The sequence below is a fragment of the Urocampus carinirostris genome, chromosome 5 (assembly GCF_059441175.1).
Source record: "Urocampus carinirostris isolate Australia breed hairy pipefish chromosome 5, RoL_Ucar_1.0, whole genome shotgun sequence".
In the NCBI taxonomy this organism is placed as follows: domain Eukaryota; kingdom Metazoa; phylum Chordata; class Actinopteri; order Syngnathiformes; family Syngnathidae; genus Urocampus; species Urocampus carinirostris.
The window spans coordinates 38,465,769-38,478,116 of record NC_142353.1 but is presented as its reverse complement, the minus strand read 5'-3'; the positions used below and the strand labels follow the sequence as shown (position 1 = coordinate 38,478,116).

At 40.2% G+C, this 12,348-nt stretch overlaps 2 protein-coding genes across 3 annotated transcripts in view; both read right to left on the bottom strand.

Moving 5' to 3' along the window:
* The window catches only part of LOC148366319 (tricarboxylate transport protein B, mitochondrial), a 31,693-nt gene extending 23,957 nt beyond the window's left edge, over nt 1–7,736 (bottom strand). Inside the window, exon 1 of the mRNA XM_088336766.1 lies at nt 7,319–7,736. Within this exon, the coding sequence (XP_088192892.1) occupies nt 7,319–7,430 (112 nt within the window). The 5' untranslated portion in view covers nt 7,431–7,736. The remainder of the gene's footprint in view (nt 1–7,318) is intronic.
* Nucleotides 7,737–10,263: 2,527 nt separating this feature from the next.
* cltcl1 (clathrin, heavy chain-like 1) overlaps nt 10,264–12,348 on the bottom strand; it is a 41,228-nt gene continuing 39,143 nt past the window's right edge. For both annotated transcript variants that reach the window (XM_088336712.1, XM_088336711.1), the window contains one exon: nt 10,264–11,279. In XM_088336712.1, coding sequence (XP_088192838.1) covers nt 11,155–11,279 — 125 coding nt within the window. In that variant the 3' untranslated portion in view covers nt 10,264–11,154. The remainder of the gene's footprint in view (nt 11,280–12,348) is intronic.

The following is a 12,348-nucleotide window of genomic DNA, read 5'->3' as shown; positions in this document are numbered from 1 at the left end:
AAGCTGACAGTGACAATATGTAAGTAACCTGTGGATCTAAATTCCCTGACATTTTTTCTGAGAGGATGTGCTTGGACTAAAGGTTATACAATTGGACATACAAAACTTTTAAAACATAAATAAAATATGAAATAAACAAATTAGGGTTTTTCAGAAACTAAAGATAAAAAAAAAGTTTGAAAACGAATACGTTTTAGAACTCAAGAGAAGACAATATTTTAATGCTAACAAACAATGAACAGTGTTAACAGACATCAACATAAAAATTTAGATTTTTTTTTTAACTGAAAAACTGTGACAATTTCATCTATTGGGAGGTTTGGATGACAGTGATGATCCAAATTGGGGAATAAGCCAATGCTTGAACAAAAGGAGAGATTGGAGACAAGCACTTAGGAAAGCTTGCCGGCTGCCTTAGGCTACAGAAAGCAAAGAATGAAGAAAACACGGCCTTTTAACAAACTTTGCTGGGGGACATAAACATCTATGTGGAAAAAAGAATAAATGATCTATCAATCCAGAAAAAGCCTTCGAAGCACAAACAACTCTGAGGTCCATTTTGCTCTTTCGTTCCCTGGCCTCGGGCCTTAAACTTGCCCTTGTTTCGTGTCCCAACTTCAACCGTCAACAGAGTGAGAGGAGCTAAACTAACCAACAGAAGCCAGCGCAGAAAGCCTTGCCGAATGTGCGCCACTTGCTATCTATGTGACTAGGCAGTAGTGCATTAAGCTTTGACCTTCTACTTGCTTTGTCTACTCCAAGCCCGCAGGCGTGCACTAGAAAGTCTTAGGACTAAGCTAGCCGGCATGAACTTGCACTCACGCACCGTCACTCTCGTCTTAAAATGGGTTTTGTCTCATGGTTATAGATGGTGGGGTGGGGGTGGGTTTGCGACAGTCACAGAGCGACGCCGCTGTCATTGAAAAACTGGACAGACAGGCTGGAAATGAACTACAGGCAGGGATGGGCAAGAGGGTGCGCCATGGGACTCGAGCCAGTCAATCAGGCTGACAGAGGGGGAGGGGACAGATTCCCGAAAGGATGGCATCAAGCAATGCGGGCACATTCAAGACAATGCCAACAATTGTGTCAATAGGCCATGATGTCATCAATATACAAAGGAGCATTCAGTGTTGAAAACAATAAGGGAACTTTTGAAATGGAGTAAAGATGGCTTCTGCATCTTTTGATTGCAATTGTATTTAGGTGCACTGTGAAAAATAAATAGTGACACCATTATCAGAAAATTTGAATCTTAGAATGTCTTAAAAAAGGACATTTATCTTATTTCTCCGGAAATATATTCTAAAAGTTAGTAATATTAGCGAATATAGCAGATATTACTTTCTCATTTTAAGAATTATTTTCTATCAAAATCATAAGTAATCTTCCATTGAAGACAAATTTGCCTATTTTAAAAGTTGAAATTGCATTTATACACATTAAAAAAAACTTTCACAACAAGCAATTTTTTGGGGCCAATTGGATAAGATTTTTTCTAGTTTGGGTTTAGGCTGGGCTTGGTTAAAGGCATCTAAATTGAATTGCATTGTGTTTATTGTTATTGATATCAATGCAGTGAAAAATTGTTTACATCGAGATTAGACATGGCACTTGAAGGAAAACACATAATATAGATTTTAAAGAGAAAAATAAGTTAAAAGAATGTCAGTAAATAGGCAAAAATATTTACAAACAACTGCTTAACTATTATACCAATGTTAATTATTATAAAAAAACAAATCAAAGGTCGAGAAATTTGGTTCTTTTACACTGTGTACAACCCCACTCTGTGACATGTGCTTCTGGCATCCTGCCGCCACGCTGTGCCTTGCATCACTGGCCGTCGCTCGTACCAGACAACACACTGCCATCTAGAGGTCAAGTAATACACACCAGGGCTTTAAAGACTGGCCCAAGTTATTATAATACATTATATAAAGCCTTATTTTGTGTGTTCGTATGTGGCTAGAAGGCTCCAAAACGGCTGGACCGGTTTTCTTAAAAATGAATACAGTAGTACATTAGGCCTCTGGGAGAGTCTTAAGCTAGGTTTTGCATCAAGGCACCCCCAATAAATACCAAAACTGATAAACATTCACTTTTGTTTACAAGCGTCTCTGGATATGGGTGCACTCATACTGCTCTTTGGCACTTCCTGGTGGCTCTTCCCACTTTTTCAACAAACCCCTGCCCCAGCTACCTTGCTCTGGTAGAATGCCCGGTAACGGCAATCCTGGCAACGCAGAGCCATTATGCTTTATTTTTGCAAGGGTCAAAATTACAGTTCTTGTGTTTTTTTTTACTTAATCACAGTTGAAATGCATGATCAAGATTATTATTTCAAGTTTTTACAGCGTTTCCTGGTTAATCAGAGTGCATCAGGAGTGGAGCGCTAAACAATCAAGAATGTGGCCCTGGAAGATCCAAAACAAGCAGTTAATTAGTTGGCTAGCTGTCCTTTAACCATTTTTTTTTGTCACAAAAAAAAAAAAAGTCGCTGACTGGTCTTGTCCTTATAATAAAGTACATCAAGAACAATGCATTTGCATGATTGGAATGTACGTGTGACTGTTTTTTTTTTTTCTTCCAATTTGTCGGGTATGTTACAAAGCAGGCTGAATGATAAAGCATAGTACTGAAAAACAAAGCTACACATTAGGTGTTGACATTCTGTTGTCTGTGAAGCCCTTTGAGACTCCTTGTGATTAAGGGCTATACAAATAAACTTGACTATATACACAAGGCACTTTCCCTGTACCCTCAAATATTTACTGTCAAAGTGAAACTGCTGTTGTCACTAACAAAACACATGTTTCTAACAAGATTCACGCGCACAACTGAAATCAACTAACCGCCTGTTGCTGTCGCAAGGGTACCCCGCTGAAATTGCCACTTCAATCACCTGCAAGTGCTGCTGCACATTGATCAACAGTGGAACAGCACAGCGGTCGATCCGAACAACAAGGACTGATATGCAGTCCAGAAATACGAAATGAATAGGACAGCAAAGACAATACAGATTTATGTAGGTGCATAAAAATGCTGCAGTTCTTTAAAAAAAACAGCTATCACTTTGAAACCTACAGAAACAAATGCCTTAAACAATTATGTTTCTTTATCAAAAGAAGATCAAAGTCAATACTGTTTTACAGTTCACGGAACCCTTAACCGCATGGGTCGAGGCAATCAAAGAGGATGCAACTCTGGACAGCCTTCTCCACTGTTGACGGTCCCTGGCCTTTTCTTGGGTCGTCACCAGTTCATTCTTTAATGTTGTTGGCCCAGTTCTTTTTCGGTCTTCCAAGCAAAGTCTGGCAAGTGTGACTGTGGTTTGAGGTGTCCAGACCATGTTTCATGGTTCTGATCCCTCTTCTGATAAGACAGCTCTAAGATATTTAAATTTGGTGACAGGTTCTAGCTCTTTGTAGTTTATAGATAGATAGATAGATAGATACTTTATTCATCCCCGAAGGGAAATTCACATTTCCAGCAGCATCCCTGAGCTGAGAACAGTACAATAATAAAGCCAAAAGAATACAATATACAAATACCCAGTGTGACGTGCAAATGCCCACTGTAGCGTGTTATATAGAGTAACTAAATAGTGCTTCACAGAATACATATTGCAGTAAGATTCGGTAATATCCAATGTAGGTGGTGTGGTTTAATGTGGGCCTTTACTCTGCCGGGTGGAGTTAAAGAGCCTCATGGCATGAGGAAGAAAAGATCTCTTCAGTCTGTCCGTAGTACAAGACAGTGACAGCAGTCTGTCGCTGAAACTGCTCTTCTGTCTGGAGATAATGCTGTGTAGTGGATGCGATGGATTGTCCATGATTGACCGCAGCTTTTCCAGTGCCCGTCTCTCAGCTACTGTTGTTAGGCTGTCCAGCTCTTTGCCCACAACAGAGCTCGCTTTCCTAGCCAGTTTATTGAGACGAGAGGCATCCTTCTTCTTGACGCTGCCTCCCCAACACGCTGTCGCATAGAAGAGGGCGCTTGCCACTACTGTCTCATAGAATATTTTCAGGAGCTTTTTGCAGATGTTGAAGGAGGCCAGCCTTCTGAGGAAGTAAAGTCGGCTTTGCCCTTTCCTACATAGAGCTTCTGTGTTGGCAGTCCAGTCCAGTTTGTTGTCCAGCTGCACACCCAGGTATTTGTAGGTCTGGACAAATTCTACACATTCTCCCTTGATGGTTACAGGAACCGGGTGAGTTCTGGTGATACCTTGGGGATTGTTGGTCATTACTTTTTACCGGTTATTTAAACAATAAATACATGTCTGTCCAGCCCATGTTTGAAAATCAATGACAGTAAGACGAAGGCTATTCAGTATTTTTCGAAGCATTTTTAAAGATTTCAATCCAAAATTGTCCCTGCATTTCTGTGACGTAAATGACCAAACTCTTCAGTAAACTGAACAAGAAAAAAAAAAATCTTCAAATCTTCTATTAGCGGCCACTTTTTCTAATTGGTTTCCCTCCTGCAAACATCACTCTTCTCTAACTGGATTAAGTGGCAGAGTCCCCTGACTGAGAACGATAGTGTGTGTAATAAAATTGCATTACTGCAGCAGGTCAATTATGATAAGACCACCTGAAAAGATGCAGGGACCGCTTATTGTCCTGCAGGGATGAGCCAAGCAGGCATTCTGTTAAAGGGTTAAAAGGGTTACTGCTAAGTGGGGTAAACCAATCCATCCATCCATCCATCCATTACCTGCACCGCTTATCCTCAGTAGGGTCACGGGGGTGCTGGAGCCCATCCCAGCTATCCTCGGGCAGTGGGCAGGGGACACGGAGACAGACAACTCACTCGCTCAATCACACCTCGGGACAATTTAGGACTGGCCAATTAACCAGACATGCATGTTTTTGAAATGTGGGAGGAAACCGGAGTGCCCGGAGAAAACCCACGCAAGCACGGGGAGAACATTCAAACTTCACACAGGAAGGTTCGATCTCATGACCTCAGAACTGTGCCACAAACGCGCTAACCACTGTTCCACCGTGCTGTGGGGTAAACTAATTCCTGATTAATATGGGTTATTTTATCGTCTTTGCAAGATAAATACAACATAATACCTTTAAAGAGAATTATTAAAAACTAACCTCAACCTAAGGTCAATAACACAGTCTGGATGTGCCATGATTCATGATTAGGACAAAGCGTGACTGGGGTATTTAATTGTTGGTCATTTTTAAAGCATACTAAGACATATTTCTTAACAGTGCTCCGAGTACTTTTACTATTTAGCTTTTTAGTATTTGGTTGTAGAGATGTTTTACTCAACTTAGAGTGAAATAGACCTACTTTAATATGATTGAGAATGGGGGGCGGGGTGGGGGGGAGACACGTAATGATTCAAATGTTGATGTTAAGATTACAAGGGACATTTGATACGATATTTTGTCAGACTGAACCCTTAATCGACATGATCTAACCACACACCAATAAAATTTGTATGTATAATACCCCTCTCGCTCAACAATTGATTTGTAGAGAAATATCTATAAATCTCAACCTTTTTTCACTAATATTGCATCTATTAATGTCAATTTACAGTTCATTTATTTCCAGGTTACTGATTGTTAAATAGCCCAAGATTTCTGGTATTGGTCATCATTAGAAATGGGCGAGTACTTTTAGTGACTTTTTCATACATGCCAACGTTTTGACAATAAAAGAGGTAGATTTTATCAAGCAGGAAACACAATCGGTCTTCAGAATATTTATTTTAAAGAGAACACACACACGCAAACAACAACATCCGTTGCAGCCTGGTCATCCTGGTAAGGGTATTACCTCATGTGCGGTCTCTTCTCAAGGTTTCTTCATTTACCTCATCTAGAGATTTTGAGTTTCTCCTTGCCCTCATGTAGGATTTAGATCAGGGGATGGTGTAATAATAGTCTGAAGTTTGCAAGAGTCTGTTCTGTGCAGTTTGCATGGTCTGGTCTGTGCAGCCCTTTGAGACTCCTTGTGATTAAGGACTATACAGAAAAACATGATTTGACTTATTTAAAACTAGAAGTGGCCAACTTTTACCAAGACAAAAATCAAATGCGATTGTTGATACTTAGTCTTGCTTAGAAATAAAGCAGCCTGATGTGTAAAGCGGTAGTGAAGGCAGGTATGTTTTCAAAATGAACTGCTAACTTGACAATTTAGATAGATAGATAGATAGATAGATACTTTGTTCATCCCCGAAGGGAAATTCACATTTCCAGCAGCATCCCTGAGCTGAGAACAATCGAGAACAATCGAAAATAACACGGGAGCTGCTGGAGTGGCTGCCATTCGTGACGGCGCCGGAAGAAAAGATTCAATTTGAATCATGTACAAACAAACAATTGAATCATGTACAAACAAACAAACAAACAAAATATTCATGTTTCAATAGAGTGTTAATAAAATGGGGGGAAAATAATTTCTGATACTGATATAACCAGGTAAAACTAATTTTAAGTTACCTGTCCAAATGAATGTTAGGAACAATATCTATTTTTTTTTCTAAATCGGGGGTCAGCAACCTGCAGCTCTAGAGCCACAAGTGGCTCTATAGCACCTTTCGTAGTGCTCCCAAAAATATTTCAGAAATATTTGAAAAGGAAAAAGATGGAGGGAAATGTAAATGTATTTTGTGTGTGATGGTTTTATTTAGATTAAGTATAACATATTGAATGACTATTTTTTATGTATGTAATCACCTGCTTTTTAAATCCATTTTTTTGGTCTGCCTTTTAAATTTTTGGCCTCCAGACACGCAGTATTTGTATTTTGTTGACATTGTTTTCTGTTCTTTGATCCGTTGGAGCTCTTTCAAAATTTGAGTTTGCCGATCCCGGTTCTAGAGGAACTGTTAACATGACAATTCGGAAAATATATTCATCCTGTTGAAAGGAATGAAGGAAATACAATTTCTATTGCAATTCTCACAAGAGTAAAAGTTTAAGGGATATGCAGAATGTGCTTTAGCCTTTTCAAATCACTCTTAAATAATTTAATTTAAATCTGATAAAAAAGTGAATTTCGATGTCACAATTTTTTTGTGTTGACATTTTAAAAAAACACTGAACTTGCTGATGTCTAAATACGATATGTCAAATCAATTCAATGAAAAATATCCTTAAAAATAATATGTATAATTCTCAACTCACCACAACGCTTCAAAGACAACAAGGAAGAAGGGAAATACTTTAGAAAAAAAATTCAACAGGCAGACTTCAAAGAGGCTTTTACTATTTGAAAGTTATAATACGTGACGACATTTTGTGTCAATTGACGTTAAATAGTTCAAATAGGAATCTTTACGTACCTGCCAGAATCGCCTTCCCTGGGTGGGTTAATTTGGACTTCCCGGCGGGCGCCGCCGCTGCCAGACACCTCGACGTCTGGAAAGGGCTTCCAAATATCCCTCGTCCTTCCATTTTTAAGATTTAAACGAACAATTTGAGGGAAACAAATCTTTAACTGGTGGTTTTAGATCTCCGTGGAGTCTGAGCTCCAAACGAGACCCGGTCGCGCACACGCGGATGTATACGTCGGCTGTCACGCGCGCACTCCCGCGGGCTCAGATGCACGCGCGTGGCAGCGCCTTCTCGTGTTGGGAACTTTAATTAAGGACTTTTAACTGTTGCACGTCACCATGGCGACGAAAGTGTCCAAACGAGGATGAGACAACCCGGAAGTGGGCAACCGCGGAGGAAAGAACGAGGGGGCGCGGTCCGGCTGGAAGCGCGTGGACGCGAGGGGAGAAGCGCGTGCATGGCTGTGTCAACTAGTTCGATGTGGTGGGGGCGTGGCCATAACGTGTTGCCACGCCCTTTTAAAAACAAACACATTACAAAGCAAAGATTGTAAAACCGGTACAAGAGTTAAATGTGCAGATTTGGAGTTTCCGGGTTTAATTTATATTAACTCTATTTTTGTTTATCAATAAGTGATTGAATTTAAAAAAATAGTAAGGTAACTGCTTTTTTTTCTTCTTATATCGTCGCTGTAATGTAAAGGTGACTGAAAAACTATCAATGTTGTGGGTATTTATTTTACGTAAAAACAATGATACGTTTGATATTGACAGATTTAGAAAATTATAACCTGCTAAATGGTAACGTGGTTAGGATCTCTTGACCAGTAGGGTTGCAGGGGTAATGCCCGTCCCTCTTCAGGCCAACAAATTTCTCAAACCGGGGACGTTTCGCATGCCAGGCAAATGTGCTAACCACTGCATAAAGAAACACAACTTGTAAAATACCTCTTTAAAAACCCGTTAAGGGACCATTTGAACCCATGGCCCCCTACCAAATGCAGTCCATGTGAATGCCGGGAGAAGCACAAGAGGAAAATGAGCTGCATCACATCAAACTATGACTTGCAGTTTTGGATATGTACACTGGGTGTTCCTAAAGCCGGGCGCCACTTGTAAAGAACCCACTGTAGCTGTATTTCCTGACAATCATTTATCAACCAGAGAACATTGAGGAAACACGTTATTTTACTTCAAATAAAAGTCACGGATGTGGTGTTTAATCCCAAGGGATAAAAAGGTTCTTGGGTTCTCCAAGGTTAAGGCAATTTGAAAACAAAAACATTCTAAAAAAAATTAGCACCTTCTGACTTCAGATGTTTCGAGAAGCTTTAGCTCCTTTCTATGAAATCGAACCCATATCAAGGTAAAACATGTCATGAAAATAATAGTCAATAATTTGGTGTTTGTGCGCTATTTAGTCTGTATGAAGTGGACAATAATTCAATGAGTTGTACAGCCCTGATTTAGACTATAAGTTAACAAAGTTCTGATATACTTTCAATATTATAGCCATACTATAAAAAAAATGTTTTCCTATGCACTGAACAGAATATATTTTAAGTAGAATATACTCACTGTATCAATTTTTTTCTATGCAGTGATGAACGCCTTAGGTGAACATTGCTTAAGATGTATGCCCACTCTATGCTTAGTCCATAAAGCTGAAACCAGATGTTTCTTATCTAAAACAATAAACCTCAGTATGCTAGTTGGTGAACCAACATGCATCCTATTTATTTCCCTTTTCTTGGTGAAATGGTGGTGTTTCTCAGACAACTTGAAACAGCGAGAACAAAATATGTTTTCACATGCTAGGCCAGGCACATCCAAAGTCCGGCCCAGGGGCCAATTACGGCCCATTATGAAAATTTTACTTGCCCGCTGCCTCTGTCATAAAATATATAATATGTGACCCGCCTGGAATAATGACCACAGTATAAAATAAAAATCTTTTACCAGATTCTGGCAGTAGCCCTTTGGTCACCTTTCCATTGGCTTTCTCTGAGAATTGTATCCAACCCCATTTCCCACATGATGACTGTAAATAAAAAAAGGAAAGTTGATTGTGAGGGCTGCCGCTTCCAGGAGAAGTGAAAATTGGAGTATTTTTTTTGACCAAAATCCGAAACAGTAGTTTCTGCCTAGATTGTCAATAGACTGAAGCTGTTTTCAAGGAATATAATGTCAAGAGGCACTCCCAGGCGAAACATACAAAAACTTAACTGGAAACGAATGCTGTGAAAAGGTAAAGCAACTGGAAGCTGTTTTAACTGATTTCACGAGACCTTGCAAGTCAAACGAAAATGCTACAAAGGCGAGCTAAGAAGTTGCAATGCTGATGGCCAAGAACTACAAACCTTTCACGGAGGGTGAATTTGTTAAAGATATGTCAGGGAATTCCAGACTGAAGTCGGCCCTCATTTATTTTCAGCTTACCAAATCTGAATCCCTGCTGTCTGAAAGGTTTGGACACCCATGTGCTAGGCCAATCATTCTGGTTCTTTTCATGAGTAAATATGGCTCAGTGATAAAATGCTACCGGTGCGAAATCTTCCGTAGCGATCCGAATCTGGTAAGCTCAATGTCGGATTTGTTGCGTGCATAGCTGAAGCTACTCTAATAATGTGAACTGTTCGGTCCAGGATATATAGGACACAATTCTAGCTACAGTTTACAGTCAAGGTGTTACACGAACAGACCGCGTTGCGCCAGTACATTACTAAAAATGTGTATTCTGCTACTCTAGCACAAAGTTAGCACAGATAAGCTTGGTTTTTGTGGCAATTATAAGACACTATTGGACAAACCGATATAATGAAAATTTTTGTGATATTATAAACAATGAAAAGCTGCTCAAGTGGGGGGAAAACAATTAAAAAATAAGAAAATCCGGTCGTGAGGTCACAGAATGAAAGCATTACGTTCCCGCTACAGAATAATCCACAAAGCAGTAACAATGCAACAAGAGCATTTATTAACTGCTGTTTTTGGCGGCTTTCTTACAAAAATCCTTGTTTTCAGACTACAATGACACTCTATAGACAACACATACTTATTTGATAATATTCTTTGATTAGTTTTTCGGTATCTTTTTCATATATCTTAAATTATACATTGCTTTCAGTACAATGATTATATCAGACCAACAGGCACGTCCAAATACTGGAAAATCTTTCTTTCCTCGTGTCTCCGTTAAATGTTGTTCTTTTCCAACGGACATAGTAACACTTGATAACATGAGTGAACGATGACAATTGTGCTCCTGCTTGCAGCATGGAAGCGTAGTTCGGCAGCACATGCAGACTGCAGCGCGTAGCATTTGTTTTACAGTGCATCTCTTTCCCTCATCATTGTCAGTGGAGGGAGTGGAACCGTTTAGGAGAGTCTCATGGTTGTGCGGTGCCTCTCTCAAAAGATCTGAACTTCCAATAAAGACTCTGGTCGCAGCACATCCCAACACCTGAGAAAGGTTTGTGTGATAAGTAGCCTGTTCCTCTCTTGCTGCATTTGTAAGGCTGTATGGATGTTTTAAGGTGAGCGTTAAAGCCACCTCTGCCTTATAGCAGCAAAGCAGGACCAAAGCTAGGAACCTTCTCAACAAATCTACACCCAGCAAGCAGTGAGATCATGCTCCGCAGTCACTTCAGTGCATTCTAATATCCAGGAGCTGAAAATAGTTGGGAGGTTTCATATGGAGCCTTGGTAATAAGAGGCGAAGGTTTTGCAGTTTCCGTGAAAGTGGCGAGGCACCTGGTTGCAAATTTTTGTTCAGAGGCCCAGTTCAGCGAGAATAAGCTCCCAAGTGTGTGCGCATCAGAGGAAGATGAAAAAAGCTCCATCCTCTACATAGGGAAGCCGTAGGTGGGCTGTGCAGGGTAACCTGCGGCGTTGACCGGGTAGCTATAGCCTGGATACCCTGGCTGGGGGTTGACTGGAACAGGAGAACTGGTCAGCATCAGCTGCTGGCCTGAGAACATAAATACACAAGACCATTTAAAAATATAGTGAAAACCGTAAACTCTTGAAAACATTACCGGCAAAAGCAGATTGAACCATGATTTATTCTTATCAAATATTTGTTATGATGCACTTTTGACAATTTCCAAACAGGCTAAACTTCAGCTGTTAATAAGGATACCGTAAATTCCGGACTATAGAGCGCCATGATTTTAAGCCGCACCAACCACATTTTAAGAGGAAAACCGATTTTGTACTTACACAAGCCGCACCTGAATATAAGCCGCATGCGCACACATTAAAACATGTGACACAATCACAAAATTAGCCCAAACCCGGCTTTGAGTCCCGCGATTGTAACTGAATATAAAGTACACAGTCTAAAAACCACAGCCGGCAAAATGAACAGAATATGATACCGGTACTTAAGGTTTGATGCAGACCTGCAGAGTCCGGATACCCGTTGAAACTAATCCAAGGAAAAAAAAACGACATTTCCAAAGGTAAGGGTGGGAAAAATATATATCCACTATTGTCCGCCGAGACAACAGGTCTCACTCACCTTTACCCCACTTCCCGTCAGCCCGCCTTTGCTACGCCCCTCTTTTTTAATTCGCAAAATAATAATAAGTGTCTCAAATAAATACATTATAAAAATATACAGGTGCAAATACATATTCTACATTGGTTACACATATTTACAAAGAAAGACGGTACACCGAAAGAGTTTTCAAAGCTTTAATATTATAACTTTCATCCAAAACCGTGCCTGTGAAGGGTAGCAAAACGCTACTAGCAACACGCTCGCAACACAGTAAACGGGTCTGTTCAAGAAAACATACCGTACTTGTAGAAACCAGGGTAAACAGTCCTCATCTTACTCCTTATAACTGACGCCATCAAAGTCGTCTTCCCCAGTATGGGAAAGAGACTTTGTCATATAGATGTCGTTCCCCGCTCCCTTATTCAAAAACACGCTAACACGCTCGCAAAGTGAAGTTTGCGTGGAGTAGCTCTGTTTCCTTCTTTATCGGACTGCACGTTTGCTTTTAGCTTGAAAGCTGCGTCATGTGGCTTTC